The sequence below is a fragment of the Xiphias gladius genome, chromosome 22 (genome assembly GCF_016859285.1).
Source record: "Xiphias gladius isolate SHS-SW01 ecotype Sanya breed wild chromosome 22, ASM1685928v1, whole genome shotgun sequence".
Lineage (NCBI taxonomy): Eukaryota > Metazoa > Chordata > Actinopteri > Istiophoriformes > Xiphiidae > Xiphias > Xiphias gladius.
The window spans coordinates 8838600-8865846 of NC_053421.1; the positions used below are offsets into that span (position 1 = coordinate 8838600).

The 27247-nt window shown below is 43.9% G+C and overlaps 2 protein-coding genes across 6 annotated transcripts in view; one reads left to right on the top strand and one right to left on the bottom strand.

The window, feature by feature from the left end:
- The window catches only part of LOC120783867 (teashirt homolog 1-like), a 34756-nt gene extending 13425 nt beyond the window's left edge, over positions 1–21331 (bottom strand). The window contains exons 1-2 of the mRNA XM_040117194.1: positions 20872–21331; positions 20065–20654 (exon numbers count right to left, since the gene is read on the bottom strand). Coding sequence (XP_039973128.1) covers positions 20065–20104 — 40 coding nt within the window. The 5' untranslated portion in view covers positions 20105–20654; positions 20872–21331. The remainder of the gene's footprint in view (positions 1–20064; positions 20655–20871) is intronic.
- A 15-nt stretch (positions 21332–21346) lies between these two features.
- Positions 21347–26283, top strand: LOC120783868 (prostaglandin reductase 3-like). Of its 5 annotated transcripts, none has more exons than XM_040117195.1 (3): positions 21347–22628; positions 23041–23139; positions 25098–26283. In XM_040117195.1, exons 1-3 carry the CDS (start codon positions 22345–22347, stop codon positions 26026–26028), a joined length of 1314 nt encoding a protein of 437 aa, XP_039973129.1. In that variant the 5' UTR covers positions 21347–22344; the 3' UTR covers positions 26029–26283. The 5 variants fall into 5 exon arrangements, with proteins under 5 accessions (XP_039973129.1, XP_039973130.1, XP_039973132.1 ...); XM_040117198.1 differs by having other exon boundaries at positions 22517–22628; positions 23041–23165; XM_040117197.1 differs by lacking the exon at positions 21347–22628 and adding an exon at positions 22711–22885 and having other exon boundaries at positions 23041–23165.
- The last annotated feature ends 964 nt before the right edge of the window (positions 26284–27247 follow it).

Sequence of the window (27247 nt, forward strand, 5' to 3'; positions counted from 1 at the left end):
CTGCCAATAGAAAATAGACTCCTTCAACACCTTATCCACCCACCCTCCCTCCCACAGCCACTAAAACTACTCCCCAAGGCATGACTTCTTCCAACTTCCATCTGCCAGGATAGGTTTATCATACAGCTCCCCTGTCAATCACACACACACCTGTGCCTTGTAAGCTGCCCACCCCTTCCAAACAAAATTCCACCTGGCCTCTTTCAACCTCTGACCCCACCCTTACCCAAGTCTCCCTCCTTCCCTTAATCCTTTCTTCCATCCGTCGACTCCTCCGCTTCCTTCTTTCTTCTACAACACCTGCGCTTTTAAATCCCCACATCAGGATGGACCATTTCACCTGAACACACATGCACACATTGCCAGTAAATACATGCAACCACCGTCCCAGGAAACACACACAAACATACACAAGTATGTACAAACACACACACGACACACACACAGTCACATGCACTGTGTCTGACAAGACAACAACCAGCACCAGCTGCTTCCATCTCCTAGCAACGGCCAGCCTGATAGATGACCCAACTATGGATGATTACCGTAAATCACCACAGCTCACACACTGAAGGAGAGAAAGGAGAAAGAGAGCTTGAGAAAAAACACTGAGAAAGACAGAGAGAGAGAGAGAGAAAGAGAGAGAGACTACGGACTGAAAACGATCAGAAATAGAGGGCCAGGGCTGGTCATGTGCGCACTGATGCAGCTCGATGAGCTCAAATTCATTCATTTAATTTCATTCATTTTAAAGCACACACACATTTAATGTTGAGTGTACAAATGAACACTCTCATGTATCAACACATGCACTCATATATGCACAGTTCATACACTGCTACACACAAAATAAACCTGTATATATATGAACACTCATAAAAATGCAGATCTGCATATACACAAATGGGTGTGCACACTTTGTCGTGTATTAAACACATTCAGATACACATTGGCAGCATTGTCGCTGTAATCTGAAACCGCAGTCCCCACCTCCCTACAGAGGCGCTTGTCTGTCACAGATTCACCTCTTTTACACAGAGGCGCCAATTGAAGGCCAGGCGATGCTGTAGACTGGGTCTAAACACTACTTCGTAGAGCAGGGGAAGTACTGTACTACTGAAAAAAATGAACACAGAACTGCTTTTTATGATGCCTGACAAAATATTATTGATTTTGGCCAGTGTATTAAATCTTGAATTTTATATGTTGAATAATAACCTGCACCTGAAAGTTCCCCTAAATGACATTCTTTTTATTTTACTTCAAAATTAATATCTAATAACTTTTCCATAATCTTTTAACTTACCTTTGATTACGATAAAACACATTTACATAAAGCCATACCCGACTGGCAGGCAGTCTATATTCCAGGTTTTCTAAATTTAGCATCATGACAAACTACCTCCAGAAGTTTTAAATAATTGCATTCTGAACAAAGTTTACTCCAAATTATCCACAGATCTTCGATATGCACACGCAGCTGCTCCATTTACTTCCCCTTCATTTTCTGCTCTCCCAGACATGCAATCTGTCCCTCTCTTTCCCTTTTTTCTTTCTTCGCTCCCCCTCCTTGTTCCCTCACTCCCTCCCTGTGAGTCCTGGCTGCTGCAGACATTTGATCTGGCTGCCTTGTGATAGATTGACAGGTAATGAGGAGGTTGAAGGGGCGTTGGAGACAGGAGCAGGTGTTCAGCACAGTCTTTTTGGCCAGCGCTAAGCTGCCATGTCCTTCAGTGCTGCACCGCACCACTCTGCTTCCTCCCTCTCTCACTCATTCTTTTCCTCCTTCTTTCCTTCCTTCTTTCCACCATCCCCCCTTTCTCTTCCTGAGAGAAGAGTACTATGCAATCCATCACACAGTGACAGGGTCGGACATAGACTGTCTTTATATGGGGAAAAACGCATGGGCCGTGGAAATAAATACAGAAACGAACATCGAGTCCCATGCTTGCAGCAGTAAACTAGGCCTCCGACTGATCAGTCAAAGTATGTCGAGGCAAGGATGAGACTGATTTGGAGCATCCTGTGCAGAGTAGACCGATATGGGCCTTTAAGATGCTGATACTGGTGCCCATATAACTTTTACCATGCTAAAAAGATTCCACTATTATGTGTTTCCCCTCTATAAAGTATTCTTGTCAGGTCAGAAAAGCATTTGAAACAGCATGTGGCCATCATTTAATGCTAAAAGTCACTTGAAAGCCAAAATAATGACATTATTTTAGATTTAGCAGCTCTACAAGGTAGAGAATGCAGGCCTCACTGCAGGATTTACACACTTGAGATGGTGAGTAAATCCTCCCACACCTCACTGAGGTGCATTTTCTAGTCAGCCACCTGAAATAAAAACATTGCTAACAGGTTCATATTCACCTGCTGTAGTCAGGCAGAAATTCTGCCTACATCATATCAGAGGTGGACAGCCTTGGTTGGCCAATATCCAGCAAGAAGCCAATATCAGGAACCGTACAGTATACGGAATGCCAGTCTGGCACTACACCTATCTGAGTCAGTCTACACTTTGACCTGTTACAATCCTGCTGACATAGCGAAGCATTGCTGTGCATCATACCTCACAAAGTAAGGAGGTGGAAAGCGCGGAGAGGAAGATGATGAGTGGGAAGACAGAGCAGAGATCTGAGGAAGGGGAGAGTTAAGGAGAAGCTGCATCAAAATATGGGCTGCCAGTGAATATGAGTGTTTTTAAATGCGCAATCAAGATCATTTGCTTTGGTTTTGATTTAGACCAAATTGTTACTTTGCTGTATCTATTGTTCTGGTTGCATTTCACAAGTAACATGTCAAGCAAACCACAAAAAATCCATCAACAGAAGCCACAAGGGAAGGTAATTTGCTTCACTCGTCAGGAATTTGGTGCAGGAAAGGTCTTTGTTCTGGGGTTGAGCTTGTCCTTGAACTGTTATTCATGGCAGGTTTAACTCAAAATGATCACAGCTTGCTGCACTTGGGTTGGATCATATGAGTTTCAATCCAAACAAATTTCCAGTGTACTGAGAAACTTCCCTCTGTCCAGCTTCTGTGTGACATGTGTCCAAGGTCTAAGGTAGAAACCAACGGTTCTGCTAAAGCTACTTCTGTAGCTTTGAAAACACCTGCGATTCGGTAAGGGTGGCGCTTCCATTTTTCGTCATAGGAGCCAGCAGACAGAGCCAGTGGGGGAAAAACAAGGCTTGTGCCTATAAATCCACCCCTCCAGTTTACTACCCAACATTAAAGGACATGTCACCCTCCTAAATAAGCAGACTGAGAGGAGACAGCAGGGCTAAAACAGGGAGCATTTGCATGTTCCCTCAAACATTCCTGAGAGGTGAACAAACCGCTCGACCACCTTCCTCCAGTTATATCAACATCAAAGTTCAAACAATTTGAGATTACGCTATACATGATGAATGCCATCAGCTTGCTGTCATGACGGACCTCTCTGAGGCAAAGAGAGGGTTTGGATACGAAGAGAAACTTGCGAGTCCTGTTATCTAGGTTTTGTTTTTATCGGCATTCCTACAAATGGATTTGAACATTGAAATCCAGCACCTGGTCAGACATCTGACCAGCTTTCTTACTTATTCATAGCTACAAAAACAGCTTCACCTGGACAGTCTTACAGACAGTTTAATTATTTAAAATAAGACTAGATAAGAGTGTGTAGAATTAAAGAGGAAGCTACCAAGCTTAAAATTAGCCTTTCCCAATTGTCACCCTAGTCAAAGAGAACCTGTTTTCTGGGGAAAAAAAAAAAAAAAAAAACGTCGCTGACGCGCAATCACATTCAAACACACTCGCCTGTCAGTTTATAACTCTCCTACTCTCTCTCTCTCTCACACACACACACACACACACACACACACACACACACACATAATGACACACACACAGACCAAACGCTGTCCAATACACAAATAGACACCCACACATTACACACTTTTTAAGCCCTCGTCTGGCATCAGCTGTCACACAACCTGTCTCGGAGAACTAAGCAGAGACAGACGCTGTCAACTTAGAGTGCCTCAAATGCCCACATCCAGCCAGGCAGAGGAGAAATCAAGCCTGTCTCCCAGTATAATTTGCGCTAATCCTTCATGGGAGATAGTAAAGTCTATGGCATATCTGCCTAATAGCATCAGTCACCGGCAGGTTCTAATCTCATATTTAGACCCATTTCCATCACAGACTGACGACAAAAGCACCAGCACAAAGTGTGATTACCTTCTTATTTTTTACATTTCTGCATGACTTGACTCCTGATAATGGTGGTGGTGGTTGTGGGGGGGTGGTTTAAAAACATGAGAAGGAAAAACTTCGAGGTTCTTTTCTTGGTGGAGGAAGAAGAAAGTCATTTCAGACAACTACAGAAGACAGGTGGACAGAAAAAAAAGGAATAAAGTAAGTGGCGAACTGTATCAGGAAAGAGAAAGTGGAGGTAAAGAGAGTGAGAACCTTTCAGTCAAGAGGCCGCACGCACTCACACACTCGCTCGCATTTACATTTACATATCCTCATGCACACCTTACACACTCACATACACACGCTTCTTTTCAAAGCGTTTACAACCTGTGGTGTTTGTCCTGCTCTGCTGGCTGCTTTACCACGTGCATTTGAATGCCGACTGGAGTGCATCCCTCTCTTTCAGACAGTGCCATAAAAGACGACACACACAATGAGGGCTCTTTTCAGCCGAGTGGGGCTGCCTGGGGGTAGGGAAGCACCTCCAAAACCGCCACAGCACTTCAACTCTCAGGGCACAATGAGGTGCTAAGCCTTGATGAATAATAAGAGATTATTCATAAAGATGACAAACAGAACAGAAACAAACTATACAAAGTGTTACGATGAAAAGTCCTTCAGTTGCAGCTTTTCCTCTACAGTGTGTCTTGTCTGTGTGTGAGTGTGTGTCTCCAAGAGTGACCTGGCAAAAGGAGGGATACAAAAGGAAGGGGCGGTAGCACAAGGATCTTAATGAAGCCGTAAATCAGAGTCCGATGAGAACAGACTCCGAACGAGGATCACATCACTGGAGATCAATGTAGACAGCTCCACACACACACACAAACAAACAAACACACACACACACTGATGAGAATAAAGACAAGAAACAGCCAGACGCCAACACATCCCAGAATTCCCAAGTGAAGCCGACTTATGAAGGTGTAAGCAAGTAAATGAGCATAAACACACGTTCATTCACACGCACACAAAGTGGCACACATTCATCTGCAATCTATTTAACTTGCTCCACATTGTCCCCCCCCAGAACCCACCCATGGGCTAAGGAGTCCCACCTCCTTGTTCAATCCCGCTCGTCTGAATAATATCAGCCGTGATGAATGGCGCCATAACTCTGATATCCACAATCAATCTCTGCTTTAAAGACACATCCATCTTCTGTAATGCTGATGGTGGGAGGGGGAGGAGGTGGTAGGGTGCCCGCCTGACCTCCCATAGTGGATGGGTTTTGGAGAGTTGGAGCGCGTGTGTGTGTGTGTGTGTGTGGGGGGGGGTAGAAGAACCAAGTAAGAAGGGTAGTGGGGGGCCACTGAGTGATGTCTGTCAGCTCACATCTTGCTGCAAAATAAATGAGGCTTATGAAGACAAATGAAACAGGGCTGTCTTCCCAGTCCTTCACCTCCCTGACACACACACACACACACACACACACACACACACACACACTCACACACACAGGACAGAGTGAGGAGGTGAAAAGACAAATAAGAGAGAGGAAGAGACCTAAGAAAACAGAGGGCATTCATTAATGCTGTGACTTGTATTCTTGATCTCCATATAAACACTAATGTTGTTGAATACAGTCAGTGTTCAGTCAGTTAGTGTAGTCAACATGAGTCGAGTCATCCATAGGTGCCAAAATATGCTTTGAGACCTTAGCAGAGCTGTTTAAATATGTTTTATCGCGCTGTAGCTAAACTTGGCAGCATGTTACAATCAATTAAAAGCTCCTCCTGCTGAAGACCCTTTTCTCAGCAAGAAAAAGGGAAAATAAAAGGTGTCAAAATGGCCACTGCCTGACTAAAACTCAAGCCCTGAAGTCATACCTATGTCTTTGTGTACAGAGGAGGGGGGCGGGGAAGTATTTAGTGGGCTGAGGGGTTTAAAGAGTGAACTATCAATGACCTGTTGGAAAGGTCACCCCTCAGTGACATCGCCACTGAATATTCTTCTTAATGATGAGCCACGTCTTTGAACCCACGCAGACAAAGCAAGGAAACATTATACTGTCAGGAGGGCTCCCCCACTTCTTCTTCCTACCCCCCCGCTCTCTGTCAGCTCACCACCTCATGCTGCCCTGACTTGTATTTTTAATTATTAAACAGAGAATTTCACCCAGAGCTTTTCAGCTGCTCTTAAGGCTGTCTGATCTGCAAGGACCTGGGTGAATTCTGCAGCGACCGCTAGAAATAAAAATGTACTCTCTTTAGTCCGGTGTTAGAAAGCAAAAGTAAGCAAGTAAACATAGTTTTCAAAATGGACATATGCTTGACAGCTGCATTGGAATTGTTTTTAATTGTAATCCCTAGCAGGCATTGATGCATTGTCCTTCTACATACATTTCTATCAGTTCTAAACTATGGAAATGTCCCTGCATCTAATATTGGTTGCCACCAAAGCCTAGTTGTATTAATTTCATTTTAAAACAGGTACAAATGTTATTAATTCAATACGATAAATTATACAAAACTGGCTAGCGAATGATAACACTGCTCTAGAAATATGTGATTTCTTTAGCTATTATATTGCTCATAAATTGGACACAAGAGCCTGACAAGTTGTACAAAATAAGGCATTGCACAAACATGGAAACAAGGCCCACTTTACTGCAACTAAACCCAGGTAAAGAGGCAGATTACAGTGTTAAAACTGGCCTCTCTTGACGTCAAATCTGGCTATGGTGGAGGAAGGGAAGGGCACCTAGGTGAGATAGTTTATTGATTCTGGAAGTGGCTGGGATGGAGTTAACCCTAGCAGGGGCTGATGATGGGGGTGGATGAGGGGTTGGGATGAAAGGTGAGCCGATGATGGATGAGAGGAAGCTGGAAATGGAGTGCGTGCGGTGAGGTAAGACATTAACACAAAAAGTTGTAGATAGGCATGCCATGACTGGACTGACACAGCTTGCTATTGTAACTGACACATTGGTTACAACAGGCGTTCCTATGAACAAGCTGTTCTGCAATGTAATGCGTTCTTAAACGGGCCCCGAACGTTCAGTGCCGTGACCCCGCAGACCTCCGACTGGGGCCCGACCAGCCGAGAACCTAATCTCTCCGTCAAACAAACGTCTTCAGTAGCAGGTATGGAGACTGCTTGTGTATCTGTGCATATAAATGTTTCCAGACATTTATATACACACCACTAGGAGATAAAATTAGTAAAAATGACAGCAAAGTCAGTAAAGAATGATATGGGAGGAGTGCTAACAGCTAATCTCTAATGAGGCTGCAATAATAATCAGAAAGATAAAGGCTGTCATTAACCAGATCTGCAACCGTGGCCCTGGAGGAGCATGACACATGCATACACAAAAATGTCAATTCACTAATCCAAGTGGTAAGATAAAGTTGCTGCATTAAATATCTTTCAATACCAAAATTCAAGGTCTAAAGTATTATTAATATCAGCACTGGGTGATAATTTTATGAATGACTGTAAAATAAAATTCTGTGTAGGTCGTTGAACTGTTAGCTCGCAGGGAACACTGGTTTTGAATGTTCTTTAATGCCATTTTTTCTTTCAGATTTTCTTCAAAGTTGGACTGACTTTGGCTTTAAGGTATAGCAACTGCCTGCACTCACTGAGGTAACCTTGCATACACAAACAAACACTTGTACACACACAAACACACACACACAGCATCTGTGTGTGAATACAGGGAAGACAGAAAACATTACAGGGCCCTTTTTTTGGCACCAGGCAAAGTGTGTAGGGGGGGGGGGGTGAACGGCGGGGGCGGGCTGAAGGAGTAGAGATGAGTGAGGGAGGGAGGGAGGGAAGGAAGGAGGGAGGGTTGAGCGTTGGAATGAACTCTCTCAGGCTTTGTGGTGCACGTTTCCCAAGGCCCCCGCCTGGCCCCTTTGATAAATGACACATGTCATTCTGTCAGCTTGTGACACTGCAGCTGGGAGGCCCTGTGATGTATGGCTCTGCTGAAAAAGGAAATCAACTTTTTTCCCTTCTCTCTCTCTCCTCCTGTTTCTGTCTCCCTCTCTCTTCCCTTCTTTCTCCCTCCCTCCTTCCCTTGGCCCAGGCTGAGTGCATGGCCTTTTTATATGAGGATTTAGGTTTCCTCTGGTCCAGTAAGCTCCCCACCACCCACCCCCACAGCAAGAGACAGGCATACATCCAGCCAGGTTGTGGCTGGTTTGTTCTCCCGCACACACAAACTTGCAATGACGTTGCCATTATGATCATGTACAAAGCCGTAACCTGAGGAAAAGGGGGCAACGCCACGTCGGAGGTGGATCCAGGATTTATGGCTAAGAGCCGAGGAAGTAAACAAAGTATGCACTTTTTAGTAGGCAAAGGGGGGCAGGTGGAGAGGGGGGCAAGATTCCGGTTGGGCAGGATGGCTGGTGTCTCCCACTGGGTCATCTGTCATCCATGTGTCTGACTGGAGGACGAGCACACACAGCTCTGGAAACATTGCGCATACACACACACTCCCACAGGAACTGGGATGAACTAAGAAAAGTATGCCACACACCCACACACACACACACACACACACAGTTACACGGGTACAGTACAGTTGATGTAGGCAGATAAATATTCACACTTGAAGAGAGATTTCAAAGCAAATACCCACACTATCAATCTTCAAACGATGAAAAAAAAAGAAAACAAAGACGCTATGAGATTTTATTTCACAGGGCAAATGAGTCTAGCCAATGAGCTCTCCCATGAGGCCTGCCCTAACCCTCCCTTCCTGGCAGATTAGCCTATCACGGCATCCCACTGACCCCTCTTCTCCATGCACCGCCCACGCAATGGGTGAGCCAGCATAAAGAAGACCAATCTCTCTCTTTCCCTTTTTTTCCCTCTTGCATACACACTTTCTTACTCTCTCTCTAATCATATCCTGGTTCTGGTCTTTCCCTTCCTCAGTCTCCCCCTCCCTCTCTTTCCCTCTTTTCTCTGTCTTTACACCCCTCCTCCCTCTTGTTTCTCTCTCAACGGCTGACCTGTTATCAGCGCTCTGGAGATTTAACGGGCAAAAAAACCCCACAAAAAAACAGCCGAGTGTGAGTCAGGCGTGACGGGGGGACGTTTCCCAGTGTCGCCGCTCAATCTTCACAATCTTCATGAGATCTCACACATATACAACTCATCCACCGCTACAAGACAAACGCACTGATTTGAAATCAAGCAAATGTCCACATATCATCATTCAGTTCAGTTAGGTGAAATCGTGATGAGGTGATGGATGTGTTGGTATGAAATTACAGGAATGAGGAACAGGATTCAGGCCCTTCAGCCGGGCTGCATACACACTAATGAGTAAGAGTTCACTATGTGTTGCTATGGGGACCAGGGCTACTTTGACTAAAGGAGAGCAAAAGAGCAAGAGACACAGAGAGAAGACACAGAGAAGAGAAAAAAGGAAACAGCATGAAAAGGGAGGAGAAGTTGGTGAGGATCCAAGAGACACAGGGGGGAAAGAAAGGGGAGGGTCAGACATATCAATAAATTTGTTTACCAATATTTATAATTTATTAAAAGATGACCCATAGAGTAGGTTGAATATGACGGATATATTTCAACATCACGTTTATTATGAAATGCAACAATACACTGTTGTCTAAGGAAGGCTCTTTTAACCACATTTAATAGTAATGCTGCATTTTGAATGGATTAAACAACAAGGTAACAATATTTATAGTGTTAGTATTATTATCATTGCTATTATTATTGGCTTAGAGCATTTTAGTATCATGTAATTCTGGTTGAAACTCAACATATTTGGAATTTTTGGTGGCATGAAAATTGTCAAATTAATACCATGCAGCATTATAAATATCAGTTATCTGCACCTTCCAGCACTGAAACACTGATATTCATTGTAAAAGGCTCATATCCGTTTGAACCTAAATAGAATATAAAGTCAGCTGAGGTAGGGAGAGAAACCGAGCCAGAGGGAGAAAGAGAAGAAAGAAAAACATGTAGAGGAGTGCAGCAATCCGCCGGACTGCGGCCACCTGGGGGTCACGAACTGCCTACGACCCCATAAGATGTGCACTCTGGCCGGAATGGGGTGTGTGTACGTGATTTGTTGTGGGGGGGGGGGGCAAGATATCATTAGGGCTGAGTGATGAGTGGTGGCCATGTCTGACGACTGCAGGGTAGAGCTCCGCTGCAGGACCGACACCGCATTTATAAATGCCAGGAGGGCTTCACAATGCAGTCAACGGCACCAGTGCAACAACTGTGTGTATGTATGTGTGGTTAGAGGAGGGGGGTAAAACAGCACTGGTATGAGCCCCGCTGTTAACAAGCTGTCTCTGTGACCCACAGGATATTGCTATACACATGTAGACAGCAAACACACTGAAAACACACACCGTTGCTGCCACTGGAGGAACATTCCTACCACTAATGTCCAGCTACATGAATAGTGTAGCCACTGTAGCCATTTTGTTTTTGTTTAGTCTCCTTGTTGCCCAAAGTTTGGTTTGAGTGGTTTGATTTTCTCTTTTAATCACAGCTGGAGAAGAGGAAGAAAAAGGAATGAGGAAATGAAGGAAGTGATATGACAAGAGGGGCAGTGTGTGGTGGCAGGATCCTGGGAGTGTGTTGTTGCATGTGTGTGTAAGAAGGCAGCAGTGTTGGACTCCAAGGTCAGCCGATAAACACTACATTCACAACTTAAGAGGGGAGGTAGGTGGAGAACCTGCAACCTCCCATATCCCCCGATTCCTCTGATTCTAGCAAAGCTTTCGCTTCAATTAATCACTGGAATTGTTACACCATGGTAATTCCAAAAACAATCTCCATGATCACACGCACAAACAAAATTTCAAATTGCTATCATCCATCTCACCCGCCCCCGTTAAAAGGACGGGGGGGGGGGCTGCTGGCCAGTGAGATGATGGTGAAAAATTAACGGCAGGCAGCCAAACAAGTAAAGGCACCAGGGCGAGGGGATCAATGCACGGCATCCGCGGCAGGAGCAGCTATGTAAAACACTTGCCTTAAGTCAGCCGCATCCGGTTAATATTTAATCCCCCCATCCATCTCCACAAAGAGCGTTTCCCTTTTAGCTTTAGCTGCCGTTTACTTTGATTACACACAACCGTTTGGGATGGAGGGGCAAAGCAGGAATGATAAGAGAGCATGTTGGGTGATTTGCATGGGGATGGAAAATGTTCTCAGGTTTGATAATCGCTCAGAGCAGTGAAGTGCCAGTGTGAGACAGAAGAGAGGGGATAGGCCTGAAGAAAGAATGAAATAAAAAGAGAAACAGGGAGAGAGAGAGAGAGGTTAGATTTGTGGAGAGAAGAAAAAAAAAGATGATGCAGAATGAAGCTCTGAAAAACACACGGAATTTCACTCTGAGGGGTTGCCTTATTTTAAACAAGAGATATGCAAATAAAGCAGGAGTAGCAAAATAACACTGATATTATCTTCCCGGGTTATTTTCTGTGGCAAATGATTTCTAGGGAGGAAATCCAAAACTGTAACTCCCAAGTGAACATGCAAATCCATCTGTGTATTCCTGGGGAGCCTTCCGCGCTCACTCTCATGTTGCTTTTTCACGTTGCTGTTTTTCCTTCCTCCTTATACCGACTGAAGCTTCTCATGTTTATTCTGCGTTGGCACCGAAAACTGGCTTTATTAGAGAAGGCAAGTACTAACTATACAGTGTCAACACTGTGGCACATGAGCATATAATAACTTTAACATTCATACGACACGTGCATGTGAGGCTTAATTATATGGTGTATAATTAGAAATAAAGGTGTGTAACACGACATGCAAGTTTTTATTACTCACACTCACACACCTTCACCACTTTGACCAACTGAATCCTAGTCTCATACCCATACTGTTTCTTTTTCACTTTCACAATTAAAGGGAAAATAAAAATGCATACCACTGATCTAAACCCCCAAAAAGTGAGAAAATATGGCAAATGGAGAACACACCGCTTAAATTTCCTTTTTCTCGCTGTAAAGCCAGAAGCATGACTGCCGACGCAAACATGTGTTTATCAGCCAGCGGGTTTACTGGAAGGGAGCCTTTGAGATGTGCAAGGGCAACTGTTCATTTTCTCACTCATTGACCTCAGCTCCCCATTTTACACTGAGGAATAAAAGCGGCCCATGTATAAGCCAACAGGGTGAGTAAGAGAGGATCGAGGGAACCAGCATCTTAGTTAGTCTGCAGCCACTGCTTTGCAAAAGGTGAACACACCACACACTGTGTACAAATGCACCCAAACACACACATCATAGTTGTAATTAAGGGGGGGGTTCAACCTGTACAATACAGTTAAACACAATATTGCAACCCAGTCTATATTTGTATAACAGAATACTTTTATAGGTGGTAACAATCTGATGGAGGGGTGTCATACTTAAGCTAAATCAACGTTTTTAGATGCCTATGTTATCTTTGGTGATGTTCGGTAACTTGAGAGCAGGGTTTGCTACAAACAGATCAGTTTGTCCAGCTATAAAATGGACAAAACTGGACAGCCCCCCACCCCGAACGTCCACCTACAGACACATCACCCTGATCACTAATATGCCGAGCTATTGATTAGCAAGCGTCTGCGGCTGGCTGCCGTTTCAAACGGGGAAGAGAACCGGGACTGCGGGGCCTGTGACAACACTTACAAGGGTAAAGTGGTATTTCTCTCGTACGCCGACAGCTGGACAAGGGGGTGGGGGGGTGTGTGCGTGGGGTGGTGTAGGGATGGAGGGATGCGTGCGCGAGTCGGGAGGGGCATTCGGCCGGCTGGGCAGTAATTCTTAATTGACACCTGTCAGGATAATGGCGGCACTCACAGCTGTTGCGGTAGAATTTGTCCATCGTCCCGTTCATCTGTCAGCTCTAATACCCATCCTGAAAGTAGCCCCCCCCCGACAATGACTCCATCCCACCAGCCCTCCCCTCGCCATCCATCCACCCCCATAGTCTCCCACCCACTAACACCACCTTTTTTTTGATGATGCTGTTGGACTAAACATTGCTGCCCACTGCCATCTTCAAACATCCATTCTTCCCATCTCTCTCCATTCTATTCAAGTATTGGAATGACAGTAAAAATTATGCCAAAACAGAACTATTTCCTTACATGGCTGTTTGCATTCAAACCATGTGGAGATGATTCACTATTTGGTGAAACATTTCTTCAGAAAAATCACGAATGTAATATTAAACTCTTTCACTCCTTCCGTCATTTGTTTCCCTTTCAGCTTTTCGTTTCCCCGACAATCTCCACCTAACTTTGTCTGATACACCCAACAACAAAAAAAAGGAGTGCAGTTTGAAAAAAAAGAGAAAAACATTTTTTGTCATTCCCGTTTTTCATTCACCCCATCCGTCCCCCTCCGCTACAACCAGCACTTCTCTCTTTTTTCTCTTTGCTTTTGAGTGGCGAAAAATGAGTATTCATCCAGAAGAGAGGGGGATGTGAGATGAGAAACATGCTGGAGAGGGGAAAAGAGCAAGAAATAAAGGGAGAGGGAGTGCCGAAAAAATGAGAGAAGAGATGAGAGGTATCTGAAAGAGACGGAGAGAGAGAGAGAGAGAGAGGTAGAGATGCATAAAGTAAGAAGAGACAGAGGAGAAGGAGGAGTGTGCAAGGATTGGGTGTCCCTGGATAGGGCTTTTGCTCTTCTGTAGTGGGCCCATCTCGTTTGTCTTGTTTGTTTGTTGGCATCAAAGAGCTGCCTCTCACTCCCCCTGCTAACTGATGTAATGAGTGGGTAAGCTACATGTTTTTTTTTTTCCTGCGCCAAGGAATTCAAATACTTATTAGACAAAATATTCTGTAATTGCTCATCTTTTATTGATAGAAGTAACATGTTAAATTTGGCTCTAGCAGACTTTCCCATACCCTCTCGAGGAGGCACGGCACTGATCAAGAGAGCAAATTTACCCTCGGCAAATGTAATACTTTACTTAAGAAAATTTGAGTTGTCAATTTTTTGCCTTAAATTTTGCACGACTACTTCTCTTGAACGCTTCCCCTCTTATCTTCCTCATGTCTCAAATTATGTGCCAGAGCGAAAACAGTAAAAACAACATATCAACAAATTTTCATTAATGAGCTCTTAAGCCTTACATGCCCACTGTGGAGCCTTAACAAAATGTAATTACTCAGCACAACACAAATATTACATAGTAATTAAGCACATTTAACACAAAGCTGATAAAAGCAACAGCACACTGTTTATCAAAGCTTTGAGTCCAATCTGAATTTCACATAAGTTAAAAACAAACGAGTTTGTTATGCTGCTAAAACATTGAAAAATGAGAACAAAAATTCTTTATTTGGGGGGAAATTGTTTTTCTATGGCAGTCAGGAGTAAGACTGCTTGTCAGCCCAGTCCCAGAGGGCTGCTTTCTATCTGTTTCAGACTTGATTTTCTCAGACTTGGATTTTTTTCTTTTTTGGATCCCATGACTTGCTGCCGTTTTTATGTGCTTCAAGGCAGGCAACAAAGCACATCTGGCTGCTTTAATGATATGATTTCCCATCATACTAAGCCACCTCCATTATGACCTCCCACAGAGACATGCTGGCTGCACTTAAGCAATAGGTGTAGGTGTGTGTCTGTGTTTCTGTCAGTCTGACTGTCTGTGTTTATGGTTGACAATGTGTGTATGTGTTTAAAGTGCAGCAAGGGCAACACACTGCCAGTGATGGTAGCAGCGTGCCCTGAGGGCAGCTTTTGTTGAGAATGCCCCGGAAAGAATCAGAGAGAAAGAAAGAGAACAAGACAAGGATGGGTATTAATACTATGGTGTGGAATATATCCTCATCTATGGGAACAGAAAAAGCTTCACACATACTGCTTAAACCTTGCTAATACTTTCCCTTTACTTATATTAGTTATTCACTGATAATCAATACTTAATAAAAACCTTTCATGCTTATCTTGAAACCGTTTCGGTGATGAGAATGTAACTAATGTTTTTTGTGCCCAACTCTTTTGCAAAAGAATTACATTTTGCAAGTATAATAAACGCAACTAATGCGTACAATAATGTACTGTAACTAGGAAACTAATACCACACACACAGACACACGCGCAACAGCGGCAACGCTTGTGGTGACTCGCAGTATTAGAAGAGCGAGCTGAGCACGTTTGACCTTTGACTGGCTCAACTCCCAGATGTAAATTTAACTATTAGTTTCGGAGGGTGGCGCTGGAGCAAAAGTGGCTATCGACGAGGTCGATCGATGCCACCTGGTAACGACACCGCCGCTCCAATTAGCGTGACCTCTAGCCAAGTCCAAGCACACACGCTAAAGGGAGCGCCTAGGAAGCATACAGCACACCTGAAGGGGGTAAAATAAAACAGGCTGCGGTGGATCAATATGTGTTCCTGCTCTGTCTGATATCCCTCCTTTTGATTTGCAATAGAGAACAGATATGACAGTCAGAAGTGAGAAATATGTGGAGCTGCTGTTAGAGGTTGTTTTCGTGCTCCTGTGGGGGAACAGAGAGGGGATCTGAAGGCAGGCCTAAAGAGGATGACTAACATGGCGTGGTTACCGTTGCGCGCGTTCAAGTTATTCATTCCAGGAAAACTAACACTGGTCAGAGCAAAGCTACAAGCACACACACCCGCTTCGCCTCTGTCTCTCTCCCCTTCTCTCTCTTACACACACACACACACACAAACAGAAACAAACATGCACTATTTTCATCAACAGAAACATTGAATTCTAAGATAAATTTCTATTTTCTCAGAAGGTGGGAAGCCTTAAGCCATTGGAAGTTATAAGTCACTCCAACTTTAAGTCCAAAGACACTAGTTCCTTAGCTGAAAATCAACTTTTCATCAAAACAAAACAAAATTTCTAATTCTCAGGAAGGAGGGTGTTATTCTAATCCGGCAACCTTAAAAGTGAACAAAAACACACCTAAAGGCTATATACTGCTCTCCTCAGGATGCTGGTGTAGACAGAGGAGTTTGAGGGGGGCATATAAATCTCAGCATGCTGATTATTTCGAGGGGAGAATATCGCATAACAAAATCGTCAAGTAAGAGCACAAAGGTCGCTGTGTAATCTTAGCTTCCCCGGGCATGCAAAATCATTAATCCCTGGGCACTGTGATTCTCCAGCTCGGAATAAACTGGAGGCCTTCAGCGAGGCGGCTACAGCACTGAGTTGGGAGCACATTCAGCCAAAGTGCGTGGAGACTGTGTTATGATGTGGTGGTGATTTACTAGCAGGGCTGTAACACATGCAAAAGTGTAAAAACTTCAACAGAATGTCTAAATTTTAAAAATGGGTCCTGGGATTACTTTGGAGTGCTGATATATCAAGTGGTTAGAGCAGGCCTGAGCCATGTCATTAATATAAAAATAAATAAATCTCTTGCAACAGTTACAAAATCTACACCCTCACATTCCATCTGAAAACAAGACGAGCCTTAAGAAAATGCACTTTTACTTCGATTCAAAAATTAGGCGCTTTAATTGAAAGGTTTCGGAGGAAAACAAAGGAATTCGATGATAGGAAATAAAAAGAGGACGGAGGGAAAGGTTGTGATGTGCTGTAGCTGGTCTGGCTTGCTTATTACAGGGTTATAAGAGTGGTGGTGGGGGGGTGGCAGGGGCTTACTGAGGTCATTAACTGGCATTGTCTCCTGACGTGATTAGTCAGGTAGCAAAGTCCATTTGTCACCTGCACAGGCAAATTGAGTTGGTGCGGCACTAGGGGCTATGGGGACTGTATAATATCAACTTGATTACATCAAGGCAGCTGCGGACTTGACACCTTACTGAATTTGTCAGCATTAATCGTTAGGGCCTGTCACAAATCCATCAGCTGCACAGATAATTAGGGCTCTCTCTAATGAAGCCAACGGGAAGCAACCTTACCCCCACCACACCCCCCGCCCCTCTATACTCACATGCATACACACACACACACACACACACACACACACTCACACACAGTCTTTCTTATAATTAACCATCCTGCTCCACAAAAATAAGAGCGAGTGTCTTATCTGGCCTTCTTCCTCATCTTCCTTCTGTAAGACTATCTAAGCCTGCCTTGGATGAAAGACGGCGTCACTCCATTCTGCCTTTTAATTGTTCCTGCCTTCCCTTGTGTCCTCATCACCTGTAAATGGAGTAATTTCATGAGGAGGTGAGGCTACAAGTGTAATAACAAATACAGGACCATGTATCTGTGCACAAACTAATACACACTATATATAGTCACGGACTTGCTGAAACAGGTTTTTTAAGTTTCTCTCCATCTTGGCTTTCCTATTCGGATTCTTAAACGTTAATTTCCTGTAAGTGCAATGAGTCCTACATTTGTTTCATCTCTAGAAAATTATATCTCACATCCTGGCCCTTTTGTGCGGATCTTAATACTGTACACACACACACAAACACACACACACAAGCTTCAAAATAACACTGAGAAAATCATGCAATATTTTGTTTGAAAAAAAATGTTTGAATGTTTCAAGTCAGATTTTTCTTCATGGAATCATTAATTTAATTAATTATCTGTATATATACACGCATATATGTATGTGTGTGTGTGTATATATATATATATACATACACACACATATACTTACACATAAATGTACATATACATTACATACACACACACACACACACACACAGATATATATATATATATATAATAAAATTTGAGCAATAAAAAAATTCTGTTCTTGCCTAAAAAGCTACCTAAAAAGTGTACATTATAAGAGAATAAACTAAAATTTCCAAAACTGACTGCTAAACTCAAAGAAATCCAAAATTGGATCTTTCGTAATTTCTGGTGTTGTGGGATAATGATATGCAGGATTTGGCCTTGAAATACTAAAATAACATAGCATAACAAACAATATTCTCCAAAAAGGTACAAGGTGAGAAATAAAAAGGAGCTAGCCCAGACAAGTCTGCTATTGTTTTAATTGTCTGACTTCTGATTTCCATGCTCAGTCCCACCATGAGCAATTTCCTCTCCGAGCAGCAGCACAGAGAGGAAGCCACAGGTCAGTACCAGCTCCCAGTGGAGCATCGGGCTACCCTGGTGTGTGTGTGTGTGTGTCTACGAGTGTGTGTTATTTGTTGCTATTGGGAGTGTGGAGTGGAGGGCGTTATCACTGACCGGCCGTCATGTTCATGGAAGAATGGAAAACATCCCGTCTGCCAAGCTGTGATTGACCATTACAACCCATGATGTGCATTGCACTCAGTGGACAGTGTAATGGATCAATGGTGTGTGTGTGTGTGTGTTTGTGTGTGCGTGTGTCGTGAGAGAGGGAAGGGGAGGGAGGGGTCACACCGATGTCATGTTTTCATGCCTCCATCTACATGCAGAACCTAACGGGAGTCACTCTGCCCCCACCCTGGCTGACCTCTTCCAGAGGGACATTTCACCAAAACATGAGCCGTGACTCACACACACATCACACACTCAGAAGTACAGCAAGGCTCGATATCTAAACCTGAGTCCTTGCTTCGAACACTGCTTTGCTAGAAAGGCAAGGGAGAAAGAAAGCAGTCAACAGCGAGCACCGGTTGAATGTTCCCCATCCTACACTCCTTCTCATCCTCCTCCTCATCCTCCCCACCACCACCACCACCATCATCACCAGCTCCCTGCTTAAAATGATAAAACCTGCTGAGTTCAAAGTCTTCGTCGGCTGGCCCTCCTGTTCGACCCGCTTTGCACCTCATATTTCAAAATCTCTTTAAAATTCTGTAACTGTCTTTTGTTCACTCCAGTTGTTAATGCCTAACTTCAAAGGCTCGGCCTCATTAGCACAGAGGTAGAAACCCCTGTCACTCATTTACATTTGTTTAAAGGCTGCAGGGAGACGAGAAGAAAAAGGGGGAGTCCAAATCCAAACCACTAGAAGTCAACCTTGTCGGTCGTCTGCCATTACCTGGTTTTATCAGTTGGTCACACTGCAAATATTATACTCCCCTCCAGCAGTGGATATTGATTTCATTACTGGACTGATGCTTACAGTGAATGTGGGGTGAATTTGGATGGGAACGCGCAAACACCTCAACATTTATCACTCAGAAGAAAAAGGCTCACAAAGGGACTCAAACCCCCGATTTGAAGGGAGTGTTTGGGTTGATTTTTAATGTGATCTATTCAGCATACAAGCTGTCCTTTCATCTGCTCTTAGTACGTTCGCGTAAAATAAAATGAGGTGATTTTCCACCATAATTCACAACTTTATTTGCTTTTCAGTTCCTGGTTGAGACAACAGGAGGGTTGTGTGTTTGAGTGGTTAAACCTAGCAGAGGCATGCCTGTCTTCATGGAGGGATTTATTGATGTTTATCAGGGATGAATAGATCAAAGACTGCCACATGACAGGCGATCAATCACGCATCAAATCAAGGATGGCAATCCTCTAATAAAATAGAAAGAAGGAAAAAAACCGGCTCTCACCAGTTTTCTCCCCCTTCTTCCCCAGTCAATTATTCATTATTACTCACTCTTGAACCTCAAAAGCTCCCTTTTATCCCCCATAACATGCCATTTAGTTTATCTCACCATTCTTAAGAGAACTTTCCTGGCAAAAGGAGCACAAAAAACCTCAAAGTGTCATTGCGCAGTTACGTGCATCATTTGCGCAATTAGACACATTTTAAACACAAGTGTGGGTCAGGAGGTGAGTTGCGCGCTGTGTAAATATCACAGCAAATGTAATTTAAACAGAGTGGTAAAATAAATCATCAGCATGCAGAGCAACTAAAGAGTGTGGTATGCAAGGTGATATTTTCATTTGGTACTTGTAAATAAAAACTAGTTGGCTACTGAGATGTGGAATGGTCGTAATGGAGGGGCGGGTTATACCTGCGGATCGCCGCGGCTCTTGCTGCTTTCTCCTCGGCATAGTGACCGTCACGTTCCACGGTGCTTCTCATGCAGGAATTACAAACAAATCAAGTCAGTCAGTTTTGAAAAATCATCCCGTTTTTCGGGGCAGGGTGTTTGGATCTCGGAGCCGGAGATGTCAGTCTTCTTCTCAAACTGGCTGCTCTTCTTGGGGCTCGATGGCTGGATCGGCTTCAGCGAGAGTAAGTTCAAAAATTACGAAGGGATTCGGCCAGCTCCTGTCACCTTCATGTCCATCAAATATCATCTTCCTTCAACTCTCTCATGGCAGGGTAAAAATAAAAATAAGAATAAGAATAAGCAGAGGCAGCAAGCAATCACCTTGAACCCCAAGTTTTCACTTCACTCCCCCTGGAAAAAAAAAAATCCCCCTAATCTCCAGTGCTGTTTGGAGGGGGACGATAGTTTGCTGCGCCTTTTACGCACACCAAAACTAAAAAAAAATAAATAAACTCTGGCAGTAACCAAACAAATAAGTCCCGTGTGACCGCACCGCACAGCTCTGATAATTAATGTATCCTTGTGTTTCCTCTTCTTTCGCCAGAGACCTGAAAGAGAGAAAAACGGGAGAGCAGAAAATAGATAGACAGGCATTAGATGGGTTAATGTCAGTCCCGTCACCACCACGCCACCTCAGCCCGGATCCAACCTCACCAGTCCGGCGGAGACTTTTTCCTCCCCCCCTCCACCCCCCCTGCCCTCCTTCTCTCCCATTGAAATAAATAAATAAACAAATGGGAAGAGCAGGCTTTCTCGCTTACTTACGTTTTAAGACTCGTGGAAATGATTTCCACCGCTCATCTCATCGCATCTTGGACAGAGTCGGGTTTTTTTGGAGGGGTGGTTGATGCGGTGTGGAGGATATCACTTGAGAGAGAGAGGGGGGAAACCAACAGGACGCAGGCGCATCCAAGCTTCGCCAACAACAGATCGGATCGACGCGGACCAAAAATATTTGTCTCTTTAAAAAAGCAAAGAGGGGGGAGAAAAGAAAAAAAACTCCGGGGACTGATCCGAGGTCTCCCAAAAAAGAAAAAATGGAAACGCGGTGGATCCAGGAGCTGTTTCAGACAGTCTCAACTGATAGACAGACGCATCGAGTGGCTTTTCCTGCTACATTTTTACTCCTCCCCTCTCCACAAGCGTCACCCCTGACAGAGGAGCCTACCTGTCAATCTTTTTAATTGTCTTGTTTTTCCCCCCTCTCTCTCCCTCTCTCTCTCTCTCTCTTTCTCCCTCCTTCTCCCTCCGCTTTAAAAAAAAAAAAAAAAACCCCGAACCTCCGACAAAGGAAAAGGATTCTTTCGGAACTTATCGAGAGATGAACTGAAACCAAACTTATACCAACACGTACTGCAAACCACAACAAGTATCGCCCGCAAGGTTTCTTACAACTTGCGTATCACCTTTAGCGTATGAAAGCGTGGCGCTGGCGTAGCGCGAGCTCGGGGTTTGACCCCCGCCGGTGAGGGGGGGGGAGCGGCGGACGGCACGAGGGTTCAGTGGTCCGGTTTGTTGTAGTAATAGTGCAACATTTGGAGCCACCCAGACGCCTCCAGAAAAAAACGACAGTCGGGTGACTAAAAAGATGGTAGCGCTGCCGAATGAAACGTGCAAGGCAGGGTGGAATGCACACGGCAGACTTTGACAAATCGCTAATACACGCCTTGGTTACAGGTGTAGGCTACATGCGAGCAATAAACAACGTTCGGCAACAGCGCTCCCCAGATAAAAAAAAAAAAAAAAAAAAAAATTGCTCGGATTGAGCGGAAGCTACGTGATTATTTTCTTGTAATTCTAGAAGCTTGAGTTGGTCCGGCGGGGTTGGTGTTGTTTTCGTGGGAGGAAAAGGTCTGGGCATATGTTCGGGGATGAGGATTGATTTGTTTCACCTTACTAGGAAGTGAGTGTTGTGTCCGGGAAGGGGAGGGACTCCGACGACAAGTCTGGGGCGCCGCTGCGCTACTTACGAGGCTGCAGCGGTGCAACGTTTCAATGCCAAATAGCCGATTCTGTGCTTGTTCCTGCCGCCTAAGTGGCCGAGAGCCACGCGGCACAGAACCGAAGCTTTTATTTTGGTCTAACGGCGCGCTTGGCCCGGCTCGGCACGGCCCGGCCCGGCCTGCACGCTGAGGGGGAGCAGAGGGAGAGCCTGTAGCGCAGGCCAGTGGTAGTCGGGCTTGCCGGTGCAACTAACGCGCGTCAAGTTGTCCGTGAACTTTGTCACATTTCGGAGCCATGTCCGGCCTCCTGCTGCCGAGGAACGGCAGGAGAGCGATTTCGCTGGTCGGCGGGGGGCGCAGAGGCACCGGCGCACTTTCAGGAGTTCATCCGGTTGCGCGGCGCTTCATCGTAGATATGTCCTACTCAGCGCACTTCATGGATTTCAAAGGCTCCTCCATACCGAGCACTATGAAAAAGCTGATCGTCACCAAGCTTAGTCCTAATTTCAGAGACGCCGTTTCTATGCAAACCGTTGCGGTCCCGACCCCCGGAGACGCGGAGCTGCTCGTCAGGAATCGGTAAGTTGTGGCTTTTTTGAGAGGTGGGCAGAGATATTTACTCCCGTTTTCTGCGTGCGCGTTCGGAATAGCAATAGGTGACCCAAAGCGCGTTACGAGTCTGTCTGTGGATCACGGGGGCTTTCTCCCGTCGACCTGTCACTAAGCTATAGTGTTGAGAAGTTGTTAAAAAAAAAAAAAAGGGCTGCGCTTACCTCTATCTACCCATGTCCGGCACCTGCGATCATCATCATCATCATCACAAGATGGCAAAATACGTGAGGCATAAGCGCTGTACTGTAATTCCAAGTTCCGCCCTCTCTGCATTTGTCTATCAATCCATCTAGGAATCTCTCTCTCTCTCTCTCTCTCTCTCCCTCCCTCTCCCCCCTCTGTCCTCCTGTCTCCCTCTACGTCACGAACCTGCAAACAGAAAGTCATGGGGGGGCTCAGACTGGCATCAAGAGATGGCGCGGGAATTGCAGCATCATTTCGCTCATTCACGGCGGCAGAACCCGGCAGTGTGTTCACGGTTAGAGGAGAGCAAACCCACCTGAAGTCAGTAGAAACACCTTCCGTAGCCTGACATAGTCTAAATAATTAGGATAGAAATTGATAAAGAAATTTAAAGTGAAAAATGCATAAATGAATGCTTTTTATTGAAATAGTTGGATTTCTGGTTCTATTTTTGATTCCACCAGAAGGTAATGTCCTCTCCTAATTTTCGTTTACTACTACATTACTGACTGTCTGCCTGATCAGACTGTAAACGTTAGGCCGAAGTAGCCCTCTGCAAATGCACCTCAGGGTGTATTGTGTCGTTTACTGCCATAGAACGGTCGTTTTCCATCAAACGGAGTGGAAAACATATGTGGCCAAGTTAGTAACTTATTACCTTGTAAGTCAGTAATCAGTTGCTTGTGAACTGAGACCTCTGACCGTTAGGTTGTGTGTATTAGCAAGGCATGCCAGTCATGGGATATGGGGAAGATGTTTTAACTAACAGGGAAAACAAATATTTCGGTTCGTGGAGTTGTGGTGCACACTGAGGACCACTTATTCCCTTTTGCACAGCATCAGTGCAGTCTCGATGAAATACAGACATCAAAGTGTCGAATGGGAAAACCGAGAGTGAGAAATTGATGATTGAGAAAGATCATGACTGTAGTGAGAAAAGCAGAGTAAGTCACGAGAAAGAAATGAAACTTTTTTCTACATTATACATTTTTGTTTTAGATGACATTTTAAATGAAGCAGATCTTTTTAACATACAGTAAATCTTTAAATGCCAAGATTCCCGTGTGCTTTTCAGCCTGATGTTTGATCCATGTGTACACATTTGACTACAACTTAAATGTAGTCACATAAATGGATACGACTATGTGACCTTCACATGAAAGACAAAGGTGGTGTGAAATTGTATGCTTTTTATCATATTTTTTTTAATGGTCCAAAATTATACGTTCTTTTAATTATTTTTTGATAAGAATACTCTCCAAAACAAATAATTTACATAAATGTGATTGTCACGTCTGCTATAAATCAAAAATAAAGGCCATGAGACCTTAACATTTCATTTAGTATTTGTCAAAGTATAGCATTTGTCATCACACACGTATCAATAACACATATCCTGTTATTATATTATACTGTTACTGTAACCAGTGTTGGATTTTCAAGTTTTTCAAGTTTTGATATAGAAAAGGAAAAAAAGATTTCAAAGGATTATGTTGGACTGATTTTGACTTGATTGTTACAAATATCCGTTTATTTTAATTTGCTTAAACTCCAATGGTTAAGTATTTTTAGTTATGTACATTGAATTAGTTGCACCTTTGATGATAACATCATATTTCTCTGTGAGGAAACTGATTCCATAGATGTAAAGTAGTCAAATCAAGGTATTTTGTTCTATCACCGGGACCCATCTATAAACCACAGAAGCATTATCTGCAAGCTCAAAGTACATGTGTGACATGCACAGTAATGAGGCACAGCATGCATGCTGCTCTAAAAGACAGTAAATGATTTATTTATACATTCCTTCTTATTTGTTTCCAACATGTTACCAAAGTAAGATGAAAACAGCCGACTTTGTGTTGAGGCAAGAAGTAACTATCTAAGATTTTTAAAAGTGCAGTTTGTTGTGGGTGTCTCTGAAGACAATGAATCATGACATCATGCAATGTGTTTTGTGATACAAGCCTTTCCCTGTCAGAGCAGGACTGTTCTCTTCCAGAGAAAAGGGAGTCATTGCCAAAACAAACCAGAGTGTTTATGCCCCGTGCAGACGTGTGTAGAGAAGGAAGCTGAAGTCTTGACCTTCAGACAGGATTTCAGGAAAATGTGCTTACACTAATGGCCGTACAAAAGCTTAAAATGCCATTGTGAATGTTTTGTGTACATTTTATTCACACCTTGATCATGTAACAGTTTTATTTTCTCACCTTTTAATCTACAACTATTGCTCTTTTCTCTGTTTGTTTTCAGTTTTGTGGGAATCAACGCCTCTGATATAAATTACTCGGCAGGCCGTTACGACCCCTCCCTTAAGCCTCCCTTCGATACCGGTTTTGAGGGTATTGGTGAGGTTGTTGGCCTCGGCCTTAGCGCCAGCGCCAGTTACACCGTTGGGGACACCGTGGCCTATTTCGGCAGCGGTGCGTTTGCCGAGTACACGGTGGTGCCAGCCAAGGAAAGTGTGCCTGTCCCCACGGTGAAGCCAGAGTTCCTCACCCTGTTGGTCAGTGGTGCCACAGCCTACATCGCCTTGAAACGTCTGGGCGACCTGGCCAAAGACGAGACGGTCCTCGTCACGGCAGCTGCAGGAGGGACTGGACAGTTTGCCGTACAGTTTGCTAAACAAGCCGGTTGCCACGTGATTGGGACCTGTTCGTCAAACGAGAAAGCTGGCTTCCTTAAATCCCTCGGCTGTAACAGGCCGATCAACTACACCACAGAAGACCTGGCCAAGACGCTTAGGAAAGAGTACCCACAAGGCGTGGACGTGGTGTATGAGTCAGTTGGAGGGAGTGTTTTAGAACTCGCAGTGAACAGTTTGGCCAATAAGGGGCGGCTGATAGTGATCGGCTTCATCTCTGGGTACCAGACCGCATCAGGGATCCCACCCTTCAGAGGAGGAACACTACCGGTCAAGCTGCTTCAGAAGTCAGCCAGCATACGGGGTTTCTTCTTGCCCCACTTCTTCAGCGACTACAGGGAGGCTCTGGGTAGCATGATGCAGATGTTTGCCAAAGGGAAGCTAGTGTGTGAGGTGGATTCTGGGGATTTGGCAGAGGGGGGGAGATTTGTGGGCTTGGAGTCAGTCTTCCGGGCTGTGGACTATATGTATGCCGGGAAAAACCTGGGCAAAGTAGTTGTGGAGGTGGCACCACCCTCTGTTAGTAATAGTAAGCTGTGATTTCAGAGATTGTTAATACACTAAAGCAATCAAAGTCCATTTGAGTCAAAAAACTTCAAATCAAATGCTTGTTAAGTTTAAAATGAAAAACTGTGAATTAGCGCTGAGGTGAGATTCTTTATATTTGTAAGATGGTTGATATGGCATTAAAGCGAAAGCTACATAGGGCTTTCATGAATAAATAGAATTAGCAACTTTATTTTCTGCTATATCTTACTTTGGAAACTATGTGCAATAAAAAGTGATTTCAATTTATGTGATCAGTCATCCTTAATCTGCAAGAGTGAATTTGATATAAAAAAACATCTGAATATTAACTAAGATCTATGCATTGAGGATAATACTATTTTGCACAAATATTCAGATTAAAACTCAGGAACAGTAGCCTGTAATTTTATCAAGAAAAAATATTTTTTACAGTGGTTCCTAATCCTGTGTGCCCACCCTCTTGTACAAGCCCACCTCTGAAATAAATTTAGACCTGCAGCCATAATGCGCTTGCTTTTAGCACTCTCGGGTACTTTATCTACCATAAATGTTTTATGATAGACTTCATTGTTTTTCTAATAGGGGCTTACATTGGTATGTGCCTGTCAAAAGTGAATGCTGCTCCAGGTGTGCTTGGTATTTCATTGCCTGTTTGTGGCTGACAGAAACGGCATTCACACAATCAATCTTTTCATTCACATGCCCTGAAGCTGCACATAATAAAAAAAAATTAGTCCAGCTAACCAGGAGTTGGACTAGAAAATGCCATTACTTTTCCCCACCATGAGTAAAAAAAAAAATCACTCCTGGTGAATGCATTGTGGAATGCCCTTTGACATATTTTTTTCATTTCCATGTTTTGTGTTTAATTTAATTTTGGATACAAGAAACAAAGCGGTGCAACATATCTTAGGAAGCTACATATAACCCAGATACTCTCTGGGTAATATAATTGTCATACAAAAGATGAAACTTTTAGGATAAGTGTTTAGTGCAACTTTAAAAGTCTCAATAGGTGAAAAGTTTCGTAGCTCTCACAGGATTTAACTTTTTTATTCCCTAAAAAGTAAGAAATAGACATGAGATATATTGAAGAAGTCCATGTTGTTTTAATGTAGTGTATGTTGTCTAAAACAAACACCTGTTCCTACCTGGCAGGGAGGGATGTAGTCTTCATGCACTGTGAACATGTTATTTCCTCATCCAGGTGGCCACTCGAAATATAACACAG